At 39.4% G+C, this 22,382-nt stretch overlaps 1 protein-coding gene across 6 annotated transcripts in view; it reads left to right on the top strand.

Annotated features, from left to right (window-relative positions):
• Nucleotides 1–22,382, top strand: part of LOC134355549 (neuron navigator 1-like) — a 664,756-nt gene that overhangs the window by 273,206 nt on the left and 369,168 nt on the right. For 2 of the 6 annotated variants that reach the window (XM_063065569.1, XM_063065570.1), the window contains exon 1: nt 20,156–21,120. The exons of the other annotated variants lie outside the window; for them this stretch is intronic. In XM_063065569.1, coding sequence (XP_062921639.1) covers nt 20,448–21,120 — 673 coding nt within the window. In that variant the 5' untranslated portion in view covers nt 20,156–20,447. Of the gene's footprint in view, nt 1–20,155; nt 21,121–22,382 lie in introns of those variants that run through there. 6 annotated transcript variants of the gene reach the window in all.

Genomic DNA, 22,382 nt, shown 5'->3' on the forward strand with positions numbered 1-22,382 from the left:
AAGTGATACTCATCTTCAAAGTAACTATTTTCTTACTTTGGATGTTTTATTGGCATTTGAGTATGAGCTGAAAGTGTAGAAAACTAGCTAATGTGTTTCTAGAGTGAGATAGTCAAAAAAAAATAGAGTGTATAGAAAACTTTTAACACACATCAGAAGAAGTACTTCATTTTTAAGCCTATTGATAGCAACAGTGAAATGTTTTGTGTCTTTTGAAAAAAAAACTCACTCCTCTTGTCAGTGAAATGTTTGTGTTTGTGGCTGACAGCCTGAGCACAAGAGTATCATTGTTTGGGTCAAAATTCAAGGGTGTCAGCACAAATCGAGCACTATGCGCCAGTCTTGAAAGAGAATGATTACAAGGAAAACTTGTTGGGATCAGAAATCAGCCTGTGTTCAATTTTTATTTGATGAAAAAAGAAGTCTCGCAACAAATACCTTGCAATTTTGTTCAGAGTACTTTTTTTTTAAATTTGGCACCAATTTCCTTTAAGGTCGCAACTTACACTCAGTCAAACGTGTTCAGCAGTTCATACATTTGCTAAATCTGCATTTGATTCGCCAGCAGCTTTAGTATTGTTCGGCATTCCATACAGGCTCTTGAACAGCATATCTGTGAATGACTTGAGACCTGAAACAGTAACTTTCAGATCGTTCCTTAACATTGTAAAGCAGGGGTCCCCAACCTTTTTTGCACTGCGGACCGGTTTAATATTGACAATATTCTTGCGGACTGGCCGACCCCGGGACCCCGGGGCGGGGGGGAGATGCAGGTTAGGGTTGCCAACGGACAAGAGTAGCAGTCAAATAAGTTGTGTTTACCCCGAGAAAGACTACAATGACCATGAAGCCTTGCGCGGGCATCTGTGTGTGCATGCGTGACTTGCGCATGCATGTACGTGCCGATTTTTTTCTACAAATCGTTTTTTGGCGATTCTGTTGGTGGGGGTGGGGGGGGTGTTAATCATGACCAGAATATAGGTGGTAAGTGGCTAGTACACTCAATTTCGTTTCTGAAAGGGTTTATCTAACGAATTTAATATTAAACACACAGCGCATATTTTCCTCGCCTGAATATAGTGATAAGTCAATTATCAGGGGAGGACAAGGGAGCTTGAAGTAAGTGTTGAACGAACTTCCAGTAGAAGTGGCAGAAGCAGGTTCGATATTATCATTTAAAGAAAATGATAATAATTTAAAGCTATATGGACAGGAAAGGAATGGAGGGTTGTTGGCTGAGTGCAGGTCGGTGGGACTAGGTGAGAGTAGCGTTCGGCACGGACTGGAAGGGCAGAGATGGCCTGTTTCCATGCTGTAATTGTTATATGGTTATATAGGTCACTTATAAGTCAATAGCATCATAACATTTTAAGTAATGTTTGGATATTAAACACATAGCACATATTTTCCCCGTATGAACATATAAAATCATTGCAACACACCAATACCGCTGAAACAGTGGGAGCCCTGGGCTGGTTTCCCTGCAACAAGACGGTCCTATCGAGGGGTGATGGGAGACAGCCATACTCGAAGGGGGTTCCTTATGTCCAATCTATTCCGCAATTTAGTTTTCGTTGCATTCATTGCAGAGATATGTTGGAAATGGAAGCAACGTTTTTAGTGCTTTCGTGGCTACCTCAGGATATTTAGCCTTGACTTTGATCCAGAATGCCAGTGGAGATGTTATGTCAAACATGCTTTTCAGCCCGCTGTCATTTGCAAGCTCGAGGAGTTGATCTCCTTCCCGCGCTGACATGGATGGCGCGCAGGTAATGACCTCGCGTGTGTTCAAGCTCAACAGTGGGCATGACAGGGAATGTTGACTCCTATCGCCAAATCATATCATTTCCTCGCGGCCCGATAGCACATGCTTTGCGGCCCGGTACCGGTCCGCGGCCCGGTGGTTGGGGACCGCTGTTGTAAAGTACGTATTTAGTTTATAAATTCTTGTTGCTGTACCTTCTAACATTGTTATTACTTTCATTCATTATAATTCTCTTGAAACATTTAGCCATGGAAAAACAAAATTTTATGCCATAATTATTGGTTGCATCAGAGTTCCAAAGTCTGAGGATGTGACTAGTTACATGTTATGAAAGAAAATTATTGTATTTAAAGAAGATAGAAAAAGCTTGAGGTTTGATGATCTAAATATGATGCACGTGACAATACTAAAATATTGATTGCATGTGTTTAGTGAATGAGTCACGAAGGGGAGAAAAAAACCAGACTCCTTATTGGTGAGATGTAGTAGAAGGTGGATACACTTCTGACATTTAGAAGATATTTGGCCGGGTACCTGAATAGGAAAGGTTTAAAGGGATATGGGCCAAATGCAGGCAGCTGGGAAAGCTCAGTTAGGCAGCTTGATCAGCATCAGCAAATTAGGACAAATGGCCTGTTTCCTGTGCAGTAAAAGCTCCATGTATAGTTACTATTTCGCACAGCTAAGTTTAAAATGTTTTGAAACAGATTATTATCAATATTAAGAGATCAATTTTGTAGTAATAAAAAAAAATCAAGCCTGAGCGTCGTCACTATCATTATAGTGCAAATTGTACACTGATTTACTATTGGCCTCAGTCTGACAGCAGCAGCATGACCACCGCAGAGATAGTGATTAATTAATGTACATACTGGCTTCCACTCGGTCAGAAAACCTTGTAACAAAAAGATACAGCAGAGCAGAGAGTAGGGTGAAATTGGCATTTGAGTCTCAAGCAGAGTGAGTGGGAGAGATTGTGGTGGAGGTTGTCCTGGATATGAAGGATAGTAATCATGGGAGACAGCATGTAGTGATCTGCGAGAGAAAGCCAGCTATGAAAGGAGAGACTAAAAAACCAAAGACCCGAAAATTCAAAACACATTTATTATCATAGTGCGTATACAGTGTACAACTCTGAGATTTATCTTCCCACAGACTTCCATGAACCAAAGAAACACCACAGAACCCATTCAAAGAAAACAGTAAACAACCAATGCATAAAAAAAGAACAAATAGCACAAATGGCAAAAAACGAGAGTCCTTGAAGCAGTCTAGGTGTGTTCAGTGTAGTTCAATTCAGTTCAGTTTAGTGCAGTGTTGTTTGTTGACTGCAAGCCGTAGAGCCTGTCTGCGTTGAAGTGCCCAATCAAATAGCAAAAAAAAAAGGTTCAACCAGAAACACAGATAACGTGAACTGCAGGGTCCTCTAAAAATGAGTCCAATCTGTTGTGGGGTGGATGAAATCACCGGAAAGCAGCTTCTTTATTCGACACAACAAGGTACAGCAGGCATCATACGGATGGAGATGCTTTTGGTGGAAAGGTCTGCTAGCCCAATGTGGGCTTGATATTTATTTGCTAAACCCAAAGGGCAATCCCTATTTACAAAGTTATAGGCAATGCATAGACAATGCTTTCTTTTGAAGCTACATAACAAAACATCACACCTTCTGATTTCATCCTTTCCTCCTGACGCCAACATGACTGGGTTGGTACTCACAGCCTTCAGGAATGCAAGTTAAATCCACAATACATTTATTTGGTATTTTACATAGACAACAATTCATATTTATAAAGTATAGATAAGGCTGTCTTCGAAACTACATGTAAACTTCACACTTCCATCCGCAGCATCTGGGCTAGTATTCCGATATTCACAGCTTTTAGGAAATGCATTGTCATGAACTCAATGCACAATACTTTGTCAAACAGAAGACTGGTGGCCAGAGTCATTTAAGTGTAGATGAATCATCTACCCAAAAACTCACTCTAACACAATCCACAAAATCACACTGATCAAACGTTGCCCAAGACCTAAGACTCCTGCACCTTCCTCCAGCAGAAGTGAGCCAGAGTGAGAGGGAGACCGGTCCAGCGCAGGCAGGAGCTGAACATCCGCTCACCTTTTGCTCTCGTCCTCATTGATTTCAATCTTGCTCGATGCTTTGATCGGTGAGATTGGCACATAATAGAGCTGGTCATCAGTTCGCATGCTGCCATTAGGCCACATACTTTGTTCTCAGCCATGCCAAATTCCCTCAGAGACAACATAAGTGCCAGATTGCTCAGTTGGCCCAAAAATTCATGATCAAAATGTAAATTACAGACAACAATCAAATACAGATTAGTAGTAGCAGTATTTTTAAAAGAAGGAGAAGAATAAGTATTTTCATGTACTGTCTGCAGAACGTTACCATTAATCACATTGGTCCCTGGTGCTATCTTAGAACATAGAACATAGACATCTACAGCACATTACAGGCCCTTTGGCCCACAATATTGTGCCGACCATGAAACCTACTGTAGAAATTGAGTAATATTTCCCCACCGCATAGCCTTCTATTTTGCTAAGATCCATGTACCTATCTTAAAAGAGCCTATTGTATCGGCCTCCACCATCATCGCTGACAGTGCATTCCACGCACCCACCACTCTCTGTGTGGAAAAACCTAACCAAAGACATCCCCTCTGTACCTCTTTCCATGCACCTTAAACTATGCCCCTTCATGTTAACCATTTCAGCCCTAGGAAAAAGCCTCTTGCTATCCACACAATCAATGCCTCTCGTCATCTTATACAACTCTATCAAGTCTCCTTTCATCCTCCATCACTCCAAGTAGAAAAGGCCAAGTTCATTCAACCTATTCTCATAAGGCACACTCTCCAATCCAGGCAACATCCTTGCAAATCTCCTCTGCACCTTTTCTATAGTATCCCCATCCTTCCTGTAGTGAGGAATCTTGCTCCTTGAACCACTAACCAGAGCCACTACTTAGACTTGCCACACTGCACCAGAGTATGTGGATCCCAGATTGGCCTCTACAGCTACCTGAGGACCTAGCATTAGACAGAAGGACTCAACTGAGTAATTGCACTACTACAGGCAGAGTACGGCCAAAAGTGTTTCGGATTTCAGATCTTTTGGATTTTGAAATGGATCACCATTATTTCCAGGTCTGAATTTATGTGCTATTGTATGTACTTAATAGTTAACATGATTATATATAATCAATATAATGAAAATATAATGTGTGCAGAGTAATGGGAGAATACCTGAATCAGTTGTTGAACAAACAAACAATGGCAGGCTTTCAGTTTCCACCTCAATGCTGTATTTTGATGAAAAGTTTACGGTACATGGTAGTTGTATTGTACTTGTCTTTATATAAGGTATAAAAACAATCAGCATTGTAGACTTGTTGTGGTGTTAGATTTTCAACAGTGCCGATCTTGGCTAACTCATCAATGAATTTCTCTGCTGCTTCGTAATCACCAGATGCTTTATCACCACAAATGTTTAAAAATATAGTGCCATGCCTTTTCTTAAGTTTCTGCAACCAGCTGAATATTCAAAATTACCTTCAATTTTCAGTTTGTTCTGATAGATCTTTGCTTGTTTCATGATCAGCACACCGTTAAGCAGCATAAGTTCACTCTGACTTGGATGAATCCACTCTTTCAGTACACGCTTGAGATCTTCATTTTTCACTTAATGCAGTGTTTTTCTATTTTTCATTAACTTCTGTTCATTCCATACGCGATGAGAGGCCTCACAGAGACCTGCCCAGGGAACCTTCCCAGAGCCTTGTGAGATTTTCCATTTGTGAATTCATGTCAGAACTCATTAAAATTTCAGATTTCAGAGATTTTCAGATTTTGGATTTTTGGATAAGGGTTGCTCAGTTTGTTCTAGTATCAAACTTACTACCAAGAGAGTGGGGATATCAACAATTCATAGAGTTTTTGGAGGGGGAGATTTCATAGTTTATCAGTTAGATTGGGAGCAAATAATCCTTCTGCCTGCGTAGATTATTGTCACCAATAACCTTTTGGATCCAGTCTTTCTGACTCCCATTTCACTGCTGTTTTTCCCAAGCGTTACTATCAACAATTGATCTGACTCCATGCCCATATCCTACATTACGTACCCTTCGGTGTCACCTGCAGTGAGACCAGATGGAAGGATCTGAGGCAACTCTGCTTCCTGGAACAGATTTTGCAAAATCTCCCAATCAAGCCAAACTCACCCATTTCTGGCATTAAATTTTGCCCTTGGATATTGATTGAGAAGACTTCGGTCCAATTAGTTGTAAAAATCTCACTACTCACAAATTCACTGCCTTGTGTCCTATTTAAAGGTAGCCGCAATGAGCCAAATGCCAGATTGCAGCAAGGCTCTGCTCTTAAGGTACAGAAGCTCTATGCACAGTAAGGTGAATGGTGATTTCTATTCCTCCACTTACAGTAAAATCCATGTCATTTATTTATACATTATCGCTTACAAAATTCACCCTTGGTTGGTAAGTGTTAAACGGACTGTATAGTTACATAGGTGGAATGAGGCAGAGTAGAAAGTGCTGATTTGATAACTGAGGATAAATTTCCAGGTTAACATTACTTAGATATATAAGAGATTGCTGTAAATATCCTTGCAGTTTAAATTTTAACCTTTAGTAGAACTGTTCAGTTCATAATCAAGTGGTGACACGAAGAAAATTGTGATTTATATGAATGTTAATTGTAGTTGACTGCACCAATAGCCAGTATGCTTCTTCCAGTTCTGAATTACCCAGCTAGCACCAGGGAGAATGCATTCCCAGTCAGCAATTGTTTCAATTATCAGAAATGATTCTAGGCAGAGTTCATTTTCCTGGGAGCAGAGGAGCTGGAGAACTTGACAGAGGTATACAAAATTATGAGAAGCATAGATAGGATGGAAAGCAAAATTTTTCTCCATAACAGAGACATCAAAAAATAGGACTTGTATGATTATGATGAATAGTAATGGAGTTAGAAGGGATCTGAGGAATTTTTATTTTCGTCCGGAGAGTAGTTACAATCTGTAATGCATTTCCCAGGAAAGAGGTAGAATACTCACAGAGGGTTTAAAGTATATTTTGACAAACACTTGAATTGTCAAGCATAAAAGGTTATAGATCAAGTGCTGGGAAATGAGATTAGTACAGTTAGGTATTTGATAGTTACCATGTACAGTACAAGGCTTCAAAAACTACTGTCTGAGAGTCATAGAGTAACATAGATAGAAACAGGCCTGTTGGACCAATTTATACACGACAACCATAGTGCACACCAGGTTAATCCCACTTGTCCAAGTTTGGCCAAATATCTTTTGAATAATGTTTTTGTACCTAGCTCAAACACTTTCTCAAACAGCTTATTCCATATTGCCAGAGATGGCTGTGGAGGCCAGGACATTAATAGGTTTTTGATTAATAAGGGTATCAAAAGTTACAAGGATAAGACAGGAGAATGGGTTTGAGAGGGAAAATAAATCTGCCATGACTGAATGGCAGAGCAGACTCGATGGACTAGGTGGCCTAATTCTGCTCCTGTATCTTATGGTTTAGACACACTACCCTTGGGTCTCTTTTAACTTTTTCTCATAAGAACAAGCATTAGGAATGTTGAACTACAAGGAAACTAGGAAATATTGTAGACCCTAATCCAATACCGGTCACCTTAAGCCTCTAGTTTTTTGTTCCCTTTCACTGGGAAAAAGGCTTTGTGAATTCTTCTATGTATGTCCCTCATGATTTTATTCACTTCTATAAGGTCAGCTTCAGGCTTCTACACTCCAAGGAATAAAGTCCTGTCCTTCTCAATCTCTCCCTACCACTCAGGCCCTTGACTCCTTGCAGCTTCCTCATCATTCTTCTCAGCAGTTTTTTTCAGTTTAATGATATCCTTTCTGTAATTGAATAACCAGAGCTGTACACAGTGATGTATGGTGGTGGTGTGTGGAGCGCTGAGCAGTGTTTCTGTTCCCCTTCCAAGACATCAAAGAACAAAATGTTTTTTTCTCTTCTGCATGTTGCATTTGCCTGTGCACTTGCTTGGAGAGGAAATATGTTCCTGCCTTGATTAAAACATCTTGAAGAGTGGTAGTGTGGCCTGGTTGATCATTGAAAATTAAGTGTAAGATTATATCTAATCCATGTGTTTTCTGGAGAAAGAATGGGACACAAGGAAAAGAGATTTGAATTCTACATTTATGTACTTAGAAAATGTTGAAGTGTTTTAAAATATTGACATATCCAGATTTTATTTTTATTAGGAGATACAGCACAGAACAGGCTTTGGCCCAACGAGCTACACTGCACAGCAACCCTAGCCTAATCACAGGTCAATTTACAATGATCAATTAACTTTCTAACTGGTACGTCTTTGGAATGTAGAAGGAAATCGGCACACACAGAGGAACCCATGCATTTCACGGGAGGATGTACAAACTCCTTACAGACAGCAGCTGAATTGAACTCTGAACCCCGACACCCTGAGTTGTAATACCACCACGTTTGCTGCTATGCTACCATGGTGGTCCAATTGGAAAGACTGGAAAGATAATTTCCTTGGTCAGAGAGGCTGCATCATTCTTAATTTTAAATTGCCACCATACAAGTGAGGAACGAGTATATTTATTATTTGATTTTGAAGAGAATGAAGGCTGTCGTCGAGGCAGACACTATTGTATCTCCTAAGAGAAGAATTGATACCCATTTGAGTCTGACAAAGGCAAGTGCAATGCATGTGGCACTGAAGGGGAAACGGGACAGAGCAATTAGTTTTGCATTTTTCAGCCAAAACCCAAAACAGGCATAAAAGACCGGACACTAAAACCTGGAAATCTCTGAATTTATATTTTAAAAAACAAGCCTTTTCTATAATCAGAAAGAATACCAAATTAATAATATGAAGAAGGTGAAACAAATTTCTTAAAATATTGTTTTCATCCAAATCTGCAGAATAGTGAGAAGGAGATAAATATTGAATATACGAAGAAAAAAAGATCAGGCTCAGTGTATGCATCTAATTGCTCCCAGTTTTCCCTGAGTGATTGAGATATATGGAGAGATTCTGGCTGAGGACAAAAAGAGATCATTGAGGGGAAAAAAAGGGCACAAAGCAACAAGAGAAAACAGATGACTCAATTGAGGATATCACAGACAGAATAAATTGTGACTTAGGATGATTACTCAGAAAAAGACCGAATGTCTGCATTTTATGCAGACTGTGTTTTGTATCCATAGATCACATCTGTGGTAGAAATGCAACAGCTTTTCATATTTTCCAGCCATAGTAGTGGTCAGACAATGAGCCAATATGGCTTGCTTTTAATATATTGATCCATCAGATTACAGTAGAAGGCATATTCAGGAATTTAATTTGTTTTTACTTCTAATGTGGTTGAAAACAGACATCCCACCCTGCAAAAACTCATTTCAGGGAGGTAGCACCATCAATTTGCGGGAGATTTCCGGGAGAGGTGGGATGCTTGCAATAGAGTAACTCCTTAGCAGTCAGCCAGCTAGTTTAAATAATGTTAGCTATGCTAATGAACGAATGACACCTGTTACACTCACCTCAACATGTCTTTTACATTTTAACCCACCATGGGCAATAGAAAAGTCACTGTTGCAAACAGCGCAGCGAGCAACACTGTCATTATTTTTGACCCCTATTAGGCAGGGGTACACTTTAGTGTAGTCTGGGGTGACGTACGTTTCTTTTTTGGAACACTCTCCCATGGCACGCTCTCACTCGCTCTCGCTCCCCCTCTCTCTCGTGGTCTCTCTCGCTTGCTTTCTCTCTTGCTCTCTCGCTCTCTCTAGTGGTCACTCTCGCGTTTTCTCTCTCACTTACTCGCTCGCGCGCTCTCTCTTGCTTGCTCTCTCGCTCACTCGCTCTGGGCATCAGGGAGCCACTATTCATATGCGGGAGACTCCCAGAACTTCCTGGAGCAGTGGGATGTCTGTGAAAAGGGATGATTTTGGAAAGGTTTGGGATGAAACCTATCTCCTAGAAACATCTCAGTTGTCCCAGTGCTGTACATCATCCCAATGCCAAGACACAGAGTTGAGCAGCAAATTCAGATGCTCCTGAGCCTGTGAAGTTACTCCAGCAGATAGTTTGCTGCTACAGATCCAGTGTCTACAGTTTCTTGTGACTAGAAGCAACTTAATTTGATGATAATAGTAACTTACTTATAGTGTATTTCATACAAATTATGTGGTTCAAAATGCTTTCCAATGGGATAAAGTGAAAACAGTAAATAAAGGCCAAAATGATGTTAGTTAAAGGCAAGGTTAATATATAGGCTTTGCACTGGAATTTAAAAGTGTAAACTGAGTCTGCATCCCTTTTTTTGGGTATTGAGGTCCACAGTTTTTGACCATAGTTAAAAAAGCCAACCTGCCAATTTTCTTTTGAGGGACATTGGTTAATTTTTTAAGACTCTGGCAGAAGAAGACCTTGGAGCTTGAAGAGGATTATAAAGCAAAAGTGGTTCTGTGATGTACTCCAGACATTGAGAGCTTTAAAAACGAGTCAGAGAACTTTAAAATCAATTCTAATAAGACACAGGATGCTACTGCAGAGTAGTTAGAATGGGGGTGATATGCTCCCTCATCCTCATCTTAGTTAAAGGTCTAGCTGCAGTTTTCTGAATGAGTTGAAGTTCGTTAATAGATTGCTTTAAAAGGCCAGCAAAAAGCGCATTGCTCTAATCTAGCCTATTCGACATAAAAGGCATTAATTAGTTTTTTAGCATCATTACGCAACAGAAATGGACATATCTTTGCAAAATTTCTTAAGTGTAAAAATGCTGCTCTGGTCACTTTCTATATGTGGGATTTAAAATTCAAATTTTAATCAAGAATAACATCCAAGCATGTTAATTTGACAAGTTGGTGGCTTTCTTATACTTTCAATCAAGTAAGAGTTTTGGGTCTGTTTGAAGTGATCACATTTTGTAGTTGCACCAGCTGCTCTGAATTTAGTGTTCTGTGTATGATTTTAAACTGTATGGCATGATGCATTTAAAGCAAAATATCAGTGATAAAAAGGCTGATATCTAGTTCACTGTGATAGCTGTACATCTTAAGCACAAGTATTTTAATTATTCAACAGTTGTATAAAAGTTGTATAGGCCAAATATGTTTAACTCAGTTTTAATCTCCTTCATCTGACAAGATCAAGGTTTCATTAACACCGAACTACTTCCCATCAAATTTCAATTGCTGGATTTAGAAAATGTGAGAGATTTCCACAAGGACAGATAAGCTTCTAATATTAAAGTCATGGATATTTTCCCAAAGTTTCACTCCTCTCCATTTGGGCTACAAGATTGGCAATGACTTTTTACAGAGTACAGAAGACATAGGGCCAGAAATCCCTTCATGACAGGAAGGATTGTTGAATTGTGTGGCAGTTTTGTTGAACCTCCAGAAGTGAGCATGAGATCAAAGGCACGTGGACAATAGAACAAACCTTCCACAGATAAACACATTGCCCTAGAAATTGCTTTGTTATATTTCACTGGCATTGAAACAGCATTGTGGCTCACCCTGTCTCCTGTGAAAGTCCCCATAAAGGTTGATATCTTCAGTTAAGCTGTATTGTCAAGTTTTCCTATTCCTCTGGTAATGTTGTGCTATGTTTATTTTAGAACACGATAGTTTGTTTGTCTAAAAACAACTGCCTGGAGGAACTTAAGAGGGTCAGGCAGCAACTGTGGAAGGAAATGGACAGTCAATGTTTCAGGTTGGCATCTTTAATCTGGATTGATACAGGTTTCTCACATAAAATGTTGACTATCCATTTCCTTCCACAGATATTATCTAACCCACTAAGCTCCTCCAGCGGCCTTTTTTTTTGCTCCAAATTCCAGCATCTGTAGTTTTTTGCATCTCCATTGTTTGGTCTGCTACAAGATTATGTAGTATTTATTCTTGAAGTTGCAGTGTCACCAGCTTGAAAGAGATAGAGCAGAAAAACTTTTCCAGGTATTGCCTAATGAATAGATGATGCAATGATTGGGGGAGGGGGCTGGTTGAAGAGGAGGAAGGGGATTGGAGGTGGCTTATAGACCAGGAAAGGATGATAATGAACATTAAGTACAGTCTTCAAATTCACATGCAAGGGATGCAATAAACATACAAGGTTACAGCAGGAGGTTCCAGGAAGGTCTTTGTAAAGAGTGACGTTTAATCAGCACTGATCATATCTTTGGAGAAGCCTGCACTGCAGGCAAATGGCCACAACTGTGAACTGAAAGAAAGTAGATGACGTCTTCTCTCCTTGAGTATACAGTTGGGTCATCACCCTGATGAAGCATTGAAAAGCAAACTGAGCTATCTTACAGATCAGCATTAGCACCAAGGAACATCCCTGGGATCAGGAAGCTGAAAGTGTCTCTGACTTTGAACTCCAAGGTCAAAGCAGTCAAGTGTTAGTTTATGTTTTTGAATTTACATAGTTTACTGTGAAGATGAAGAAAGAGAAACAGGATTAGTATAAACTGCAAAGATCAGCAGATGCTGGAAATCCAAGGCAAAACACACAAAATGCTGGAAGAACTCAGGAGGTCAGGAGGCATCTATGGAAATGAATAAACGGTCGACGTTTTGGGATGAGACCCTTCATTGGGATCATCCTAATTATTATTGATGTCAGGCATGTTAGGTTAAAAGATGTCAGTGCAACAAAAATCTGGTTGCAAATTTGGAATTGAACTTTCCAATCGACGCTAAGGTACAGAAATGAGCACAAAATCGTCCTTCCCTCCATGGATCATGAGTGCTGGTTAAAATGTAGTGATCCAGCTAAGTCTGGACCATTTTTAGTTAATGCTGCATCAGGCCTTATTACATTATGGGATGTTGCCCTCAATGACATCGCCTCCATTTCCTGTACATCTGCGTTCACCCTATCTTCCCGCTGTCATAATAGTGATAGGGTCCCTCTTGCCCTTACCGACCACCCCATCAACTATCACATCCTACACATTATCCTCTGCAACTTCTGTCATCTCCAAAGGGACCCTACCACTAAATATATCTTCATCTTCCTCCCTCCCCCCCGCCCCCGCTCTGCTTTCTGCAGGGATTGCTTCCTCCATGATTCCCTTGATGAGGTAGTTGGTTTACAAACAGAGGCAATGTGTAGTAAGGAGAGGCTGATGACAGAGCAAAATTGGAGTCAACAGGATGAGTTGAATGTGAAAGGCAGTCAAAATCAAAAAGGGTGACCACTGGACTGAAGGTGTGCAGTATACCGAATAATTAGATTATCTTGTAGCACAGTTACAGATTGGCACGTATGATGTTGTAGGCATCACTGAATCATGGCTGAAAGAAAAATTATAGCTGGGAGCTTAATGTTCACGGATACACATTATATTGAAAGGACAAGCACAATGGAAGAGGGAGTTGTGTTGCTCTGCCGGTAAAAAATGAAATGTCATTAGAAAGAGGTGACGGAGGGTTGGAAGGTGTCGAATCATTGTGGATAGAGCTAAGGGAATGCAAGGATGAAAGGATCCTGATGGGAGTTGTATACAGACCCCCAAACAGTAATAAGGATGTGGTCTAGGGCAGTGGTCCCCAACCTCCGGGCCGCAAAGCATGCAGGGGTGCAGCGGTGGCCGGAACGCACCCAGCACATCTTTAAGAAAAAAGGCCAAAATAAGCAAACTAATTAATTAGGTGCGGCCTAATATATAGTATGTAGTAGACATAAGTTGTCTGCAGAGATAGAGACAGAAAGATCTAGAAAGGGGAGGGAGGTGTCGGAAATGGACCAGGTAAACTTGAGGGCAGGGTGAAAGTTGGAGACAAAGTTAATAAAGTCAACAAGCTCAGCATGCATGCAGGAAGCAGCGCCAATGCAGTTTTTGATGTAGCAAAGGGAAAGTGGGGGACGGATACCAGAATAGGTTTGGAACATAGATTGTCCCACAAAGCCAACAAAAAGGCAGGCATAGCTAGGACCTATACAGGTGCCCATGGCTACACCTTTAGTTTGGAGGAAGTGGGAGAAGCCAAAGGAGAAATTATTAAGAGTAAGGACTAATTCCGCTAGATGGAGCAGAGTGGTGTTCGAGGGGAACTGGTTAGGTCTGGAATCCAAAAAGAAGCAGAGAGCTTTGAGACCTTCCTGATGGAGGATGGAAGTATATAGGGACTGGACATCCATGGTGAAAATAAAGCAGTGGGGACCAGGGAACTTAAAATCATTGAAGAGTTTCAGAGCGTTTTGTTAAACAGCTGTTTGGTTAAAAGAAAAGAAAAAAAATCTTGGACATATAGTCATAAATTCAAACATATAATAGTCATCATCATTGCTGAACAAGTCGAAGATTGTGGACATTGTTCCAGAAAGGTCCCCATAATGTGAAAAAATCTTGTCTGGGTGTAGAAATAGAACACCTAATCTTCTCTAGATTTAAACATGACATAACATCAATCAACCAATGGGCATGAGTAGGCGGAGTGGCTTCTTTCCATTTAAGCAACAAAACTCTTCTGGCTAAATGAGAAATAAAAGCCAAAATATGCAAATCATTCGACTTAAGAGTAAAGTAATGTCCTCCAACAATGCCAAACAAGGCAGTCAGAGGGTTGGGTTTAAAGTTTACTTTAAAAAGTTCCAAGAAAGTTTGAAACACTTCTTTCCAAAATTTATCAAGCCGCGGGCAAGACCAAAACATATGAATTAGAGAGGCCTCTTCAACATTACACCTATTACAGTATGGAGAAAAATCTGAGTAAAAACGAGAGAGCTTATCTTTAGTCATATAGGCTCTATGAACCACTTTAAATTGTAAAAGAGAGTGATGCGCACATAACAAAGAGGTGTGAATAAGTTTAAAAATTTCATTCCATGTATCCTCATCAATTCAAATCTGTAATTCTTGTTCCCAGAGGTTTTTAATTTTGTCTAATGGAATGTTTCTCATTGCCAACAACATACTGTACATATTAGAAATAAATCCATTATGAAAAGGTCTCAGAGTAAAATTTGTATCAATTAAATTCTTATCTGGACATTTAAGAAATGTATGAAGTTGAGAACGCAAGAAGTCTCTAATTTGTAAATATCTAAAAAAGTGAGCTTTATGAAGATTATATTTAATAGATAATTGATCAAATGAGGAAAGACTATCTCCAATAAACAGATCCTGAAAACATTTAATACCTAGTCTATTCCACTCTTTAAAAACTACATCAGTTAAAGAAGGTTTAAAAAATATAATTAGAAAAAATGGGACTTGAGAGTGAAAAACCAAATAACCCAAAAAATTTTCTAAATTGTAACCAAATTCTCAAAGAATGTTTAACTACATAATTATCAGTTAAGTTACTTAAGGATAGAGGAATTGAAGAACCAAGAAGAGAAATAATAGAAAATTTATTAACAGAATTAACTTCTGAAGAAACCCGAACCAGACAGTCTTTACGATTAATACAATATAACCAAAACGTAAGGTAGCGTATGTTGACTGCCCAGTAGTAAAACCTAAAATTGGGTAGGGCTAATCCCCCATTTTTTTTAGTTTTCTGAAGATGAACTTTGTTTAATCGGGGGGTTTTATTCCTCCATAAGTAAGAAGATAAAATCGAGTCTAAAGAGACAAAAAAGGATTTAGGAATAAAAACAAGTAGGGCTTGAAATAAATATAAAAATTTAGGCAAAATATTCATTTTAATAGATTTGATACATCCAATCAGCGATAAAGAAAGGGGAGACCAATTTGATAGTACCTTCTTAACATACTCCAAAAGAGTGATAAAATTTTGTTTAAAAAGAAATTTATAATTCCTAGTAATTTTTATACCCAAATAAGTAAATTGATTTCTTCAAATTTTAAAAGGAAGGTCAGAGTTGACTGATATCAAATTATTCAAGGGAAAAAGTTCACTCTTATGAAGATTAAGTTCCTGAGAACTGACTAAATTCAGAAGGTAAAGAGAGTACTGAGGGTAGAGAGGACTCCACATTAGAGATGTAGAGCAAAAGGTCATCAGCATAAAGCGACAACTTATGAGTGATACCCCTCCTTAAAATATCCAGGATGTCAACGGATTCACGAAACGCGGTGGCTAAAGGCTCTAAAGCCAAATCAAAAAGCAAAGGACTCAAAGGACATCCTTGTCTGGTACCACGTTGGAAATTAAATGGTTTAGAACTCTGAGAGTTAGTAAGAACCTGTGCAGTGGGAGATAAATAAAGTAATTTAATCCATTGAATAAAATTGACCCAAAGTTAAATTTTTCTAATATTTTAAATAAATAATTCCATTCAACCCGGTCAAAGGCTTTCTCAGCCTCTAAAGAAATCACGCATTCCGAAGTTTCTTTAGAGGGTGAATAAATAACATTCAGTAAATGACAAATGTTAAAATGAGAATAGTGATTTTTAATAAATCCATTCTGGTCATCAGAGATAATAGAAGGCAGAATGTTTTCCATCCTATGAGCCAAAAGTTTAGATAAAATTTTAGCGTCAACATTAAGTAAAGAAGTAGGTCTGTAGGAAGAGCAATCAGTTGGATCTTTGGATCTTTATTCTTTTTTGAGAATAAGTGAAATAGAAGTGTCATAAAAAGATTGTGGCAACCTGCCTAATTTGAAAGAGTCAGAAAGGACAGAAAGTAAGTGAGGAATAAGCAAAGGAACAAAAGCCTTATAGAACTCTCCAGAAAATCGGTCAGGACTGGGAGCCTTCCCCGAACTCAGAGAATGGACAACCCGGGCAATTTCCTCAGAAGAAAAAGGTTGATCTAACCATTTTTGATTAACCTCAGAAAATCTTGCCTGACATATCTGTTGGAATTCTTTAAAGAAATAATAAGCAGGATAGTCAAAAGAAAATCAATGATGTTGTGTACTTGGATTTTCAGAAGGCCTTTGATAAGATGCCACACGTGAGGCTGTTTAACAAGCTATGAGCCCATGGTATTACCAGAAAGATTCTAGCATGGATGAAGCAGTAGCTGATTGGCAGGAGGGAACATTTTCTGGTTGGCTGCCTATCACTAGTGGTTTTTCCACAGTTTTGTTTTCGTTCAGGTTGTTTTTATGTTATATGTCAATGATTTGGGTGATGGAATTGATGGCTTTGTTGCAAATTTTGCAGATAATATGGAGATAGCTGAAAGGACAGATAGTTTTGAGGCAGTATAGAGGCTACAGAAGGACTTAGATTAGATGAATGGGCAAAGATGTGGAAGATGGAATACTGTGTTGGGAAGTATGTGGTCATGTACTTTGGTAGAAGAAATAAAAGGATTGACTATTTTCTAAATGAAGAGAAAATGCAAAAAAAAAGAGGTACAAAAGGACTTGGGAGTCCTTGTGCAGGATTCCCTAACGGTTAATTTGCAGGTTGAGTCTGTGGTGAAGAAGGCATTCATTTCAAGAGGACTAGAATATAAAAGAAAGGATGTAATTTTGAAACTTTATGAAGCACTGGTGATACCTCACCTGGAGTACAGTATTGTGAGCAGCTTTGAGCCTGGAATCTTAGAAAGGATGTGCTGAAACTGGAGAGAGTTCAAAGGAGGTTCATGAAAATGATTCCAGGATTGAATGGCTTGTCATATGAAGAGTGTTTGATGGCTCTGGGCCTGTATTTACTGGAATTCATAAGAATGAAGCTTGACCTAATTGAAACCTATTGAATAGTGAAATGCCTTGAGAGAGTGGATGTAGAGAGGATGTTTCCTGTTGTGGGAAAGTCTAAGACCAGACGACACAGCTTCAGAATAGAGGAGCGTCCTTTTAGAACAGAGATGAGGAGAAATTTCTTTTGCCAGAGAGCAGTGAATCTGTGGAATTTGTTGCTACAGGCAGCCATGGAGGCCATATATTTATGTGTATTTAAGGTAGAGGATGATAGATTCTTAATTCGTCAGGGTGTGAAGGGATACGGGGGCGCGGGGGGGGAGGCAGGAGATTGGGGCTGAGAGGAAAATGAATCGGCCATGATGAAATAGCAGAGCAGACTCATGGGCCAAATGGCCTAATTCTGCTCCTATATCTTAAGGTGTTATGGAATCTGCTGGAGTCCTCTATTGTGTCCAGTGCTCTCAATGCAGCCTCCTCTACATTGGTAAGAGCCGTCGTAGATTGGGGGACTGCTTGGTTGAACACGCCCGACCATCTACCACAAGCAGGACTCTCCAGTGGCCATTTAATTCCCATTCCCATTCCCATTCCAATGTGTTGGTCCATGGCCTCCTTTTGTGCCAAGATGAGGCCACTCTCAGGTGGAGGAGCAACACCTTATAATCCGTCTGGGTACCCTCCAACCTGATGGTATGAATATCAATTTCTCCATCCAGTGAAGAAAAACACCCCCCCCGGTCCCCTCCTCCTCCCCTTTCTCCTATTGTCTACTCCCCTCTCCTATCATATTCTTTCTTCTCTAGCCCTTGACCTTTCCCACCCAGCCAGACTCTGCTGCCTCCCCCACCCTTTAATTCAGGGATCTCTCCCCTTCCTCTTCAGTTCTGAAGAAATGTCTCGGCCCAAAACGTTGACTGTTTATTCTTCTCCATAGTTGCTGCCTGACTTGCTGAGTTCCTCCTGCTTTTTGTGTGTGTTGCTTATGGGATTTTATGTCGAAGACATTGTTGAGGCCACATTCGGAGTATTGTGTATAGGTCTGCTCACCTAACTACAGGATAGATATGAATAAGATTGAAAGAAAACAGGTAAAATTTGGGATGGTGTTGGAGGGGCTTGAGGACCTGAATTATAGGGAAGGTTGATTAATTTAGGATTTTATTCCCAGTGGTGTAGGAGAATGAGGAGAGATCGATAGAGGCATGCAAAATTAGAAGGGGTGTAGACAGGGTAAATACAAGCAGGTTTTTTACCACTGTTTGTGTAAGACTAGAACTAGAGGCCATTGGTTAAGAGTGAAAGTGAAATGTTTAAGGGAAACCTGAGGGGAGGTGCTTGCAGTCATCACCCTCTTCGTGATTGTGGAACTAGCTGCCAGTGGAAGTGGTGGATGGGGATTCAATTTCAACATTTGAGAGAAGTTTGGATAAGTACATGGATGGGAGGGGTCTGGAGGGTTATTGTCCAGGTGTGGGTCAATGGAATTACACAGAATAACAGTTCGGCATCAACTAGATTGGCCGAAAGGCCTGTTTCTGTGCTGTAATGCTCTTTGACAATTAGTCAAGGCTTGTTACAATATGGGTGGCTGACACTAATTGACGACAATTTGAGGGAATATGCTGAAGTAATCCCTGTGGGTAGTTTTAGGTAAATTCATTTCACATAGAAAAAAATAATAAACTACTGAAAATAATTTTTGGTTTTAGGAGTTTTGTAATTACTTTAGTCCACTATCATCCGAACCTTTGATTTTTTTTGGTCTTCCATTACTGGAGTGCTTGCTATTTAAGATGAAAATCAGATTTGTCCTGAATGTTAACTGCTTTTCATTTTCAATATTGTTATTCAGCAATCTCTCTGCAGCTGAGTCATTTGTAATTTGATGCAGAGTGTGAGTAAATGGATGCAAATAAAAATTGAGAGCTCCGAAAAAAATTGATTTAAATATGTCCTGAGAGGGACTGCCATTTCCTGTTGGAAGACAGGAATTATAATGTTCGGATTCATACGACATACAGAGCCATTGTTTTCTTCACTTGCTCCCTAATTACGTTACTAAGCATCAGTGATCTGTATGCTTTATGTGCCGTTATCCTCTGAGACAGTAAAATGGTTACACCTCTGTTTGTATAGTAGTTATTTGATTGAATTTATCTTTCTAAAATATGATTTCAAATTTTTATGCATCTGCAAAAATATTTCTTCATGAATATTAGATAATTTGCTACTCAATTTTTTTTAATAATGTGAAAGCGTATTTGGAAAAAAAAATCTCCATTCACCCTTTTGCAGGTATGGTGCCTTCCATCCTTAAGTGCGCTTTCTAAAATTAATAATTATATAGTAACATCACTTCGGGCTTTACTATAGGAACAGCTGAAAAAAATGAAATAATATAACTTGCCACTTTATCATTCTGCCTACTGATGGGTGTTTTATTTTATACCATGTTTTTTGCTCTTGTTCTAATTTTCACCGAGATGTCTGCTACCATGGCAGCAAGGAGCAGCCACTGCAGTGGAGGAAGCTGGGATACACTAGGGATGTGGGCTGCATATTGAGGAGGGCTCAGTCCAGCCCATTCCCCTGCCTTCTCACGCTCAGTATTTCCTGCCTTGCTAACTGAGCAGCTTTAATGCCGGAGTGGAAGCTGTTACCACAACAGCTGTTTGAATTGGTGCCTGTTTTTGAGCTGTGAGAAAAATTCTTGAGAGAGCAATTGGACAAGAAAGAAACTGCTCTCTCTGATTTCCCCCTTTTGCTGGGAATGATGGAATAGCCTTTTCTTTCCTAGCACAGAGCATCTTGGAAGCAGGGGAGGGCGTTTGGTGATGACATTCCTCTGGTGATCAATCTGCCAGCGGGAGCTGATCATCTGATGCTGCAACAAGCAAGCTGTGTGAGGAGAGCTGCACAGCCCAGGAACTGCTGTTTCAGAGAGGGATATCTGGATTGAATACTGGAGCTGGAAAGCAAGAAACCTTCCCGTTATTCCGCCGTTTGGATACGGACGAATGGTTACATTCCAGCAAGATGCTTGGTGCAAATGTCAAATGTTGCGAAACGGAGATGTGTGATGAGACCCAGGAAGATGTGAAGAATTACAAGCGGCAGCCAGATGGCAAGGGAGTGCAGCATGCAAGGAAGGGTAAACCTCCAACAATGCAAAGAACCGCCGAGCTGAAGGTGTTTAAAGGGGGAACTAATTTGAGGAAGCAAAAATCTCTCACTAATCTTTCCTTCCTGACTGATGCAGAAAAAAAGATGCAGCTGTATGAGCCTAAGTGGTGCGACGACATGTCAAAGCCGGCTCAAACACTCGGCAAGGGAGGGCTGAAACCTAAAGAGGCACCAATGTCTAAATCTCTCTCAAAATCTGAGCACTCGCTGCTTCAGTGCAAAATAACACCAAGTGTGAATAAACCTCTCGCAGCACCTTCTGCAGTACGTGGGATCCCAAGTAGGATCCCAAGAGGACCCTGGGCTGAAGTAAAACCACTTAATAAACCAACTGACACCAGCACAGGGGATGGGAGCAGATCTGATGATGAAATTTTGTCCAGCAAAGCAAAGAATATTAAAAAGCAGACACCAGCAACAAGCAAGACCCAGCAACCAGAGGAAAAAGCTTATTTAAAGGTGGATCCTGAGCTTGTTGTCACAGTGCTGGGTGACCTAGAACAGCTTTTATTTAGTCAAATGCTGGGTGAGTTTTATGCTTGTTATGCTAAAAGCATGTCCATTAAATAGTAAAAATAAACTCATTCAGATTTTACATCCCGTGTGTTTGTTCTCAGTTTACACAGCAGTTGTGACTCCCCCCCCCATAAAGAGTTAAAACCTGCTCTTTTATGATCTGTCATTGTAATTAGTGTAGAGAAAGATGTCTATAATTAGGCCATTGTTGTATTAATAGCATTCCTTGACTCACTTAAAATTGTCATTTTTAATTACTGATGCAGTGCAGTGAGGCTCTGGTGGGCAGGTTGCTGTATTTGCAGCCATATAATACATTTTAATTGTGCCTTAGCCATCTATGTGCCATCTGCAAATATTGAAATATCTGATAATTAAAAATGTATTTTCCACTGGATGGATTTTTGTTACTTACTTCTTCATAATCCGGATTTTTGTTTTAATTTGTGGGCAGAGATTCTGTTTCAAAATGAGAACAAAATCTTTGTGAAGCTACAAATAGCCGCTCTGCCTAATTTGTTATACAGTACTGTTCTAAAAAATTGGATATTATTTTTTGACAACAATCTTCTTTAAATAGTTCAGTTATTTCTAAGGTAATTTTTGATATAGTTGTACGTATGATTGAAGTTAATCTAATTTGTTTCTGTTCAATGTTGATACATACTTTTTATTCAATCGAGCCACATTTTGCATGTTCAGCATCTTAACAATCGTATTTGAAAAGAAAGTTTCATGTCTTGTAGTTAATGATGTGCTTCCACATTGCTCTCAGTAGATATTACACATGCACTTGAAAGGATGTAAATCAGTAGTGCTTCAGTAGTCCGACTTAAAATTATCAGAAACAGAAATATTACTTTTTAATATCCTGTTTCAACATTTAACCACTTAAGCAACTATTAACATATAATAACATAAAACTGAGTTAGATAAATGAACATTTAAACATTTATATTAAAAAATTCCTTGAAGTTTTCTTGAGATAAACTGATGGTCTTGCATTATTTTAATGTGGCAGAGTACAGCACTGTTGAGAAGTGTATATTTCATATTTTCTAATTGAAAATTAATTACGTTCTAAATTATTTTAATTACTATGTTCATAAAGCACAATTTCTCCATCTATAAATTCAACCATTATTGTCTTCATATGAAAGTCAGGTTGAGGTGATAAATTCAAAAATAAATTTATATCTCATTCTAATATTTTGAAAAATGATGTTTGACTGAAAAATTATTAGGAGCCATAGATGATCTGGATTTTTCAGA

The sequence above is a fragment of the Mobula hypostoma genome, chromosome 13 (assembly GCF_963921235.1).
Source record: "Mobula hypostoma chromosome 13, sMobHyp1.1, whole genome shotgun sequence".
In the NCBI taxonomy this organism is placed as follows: Eukaryota; Metazoa; Chordata; class Chondrichthyes; order Myliobatiformes; family Myliobatidae; genus Mobula; species Mobula hypostoma.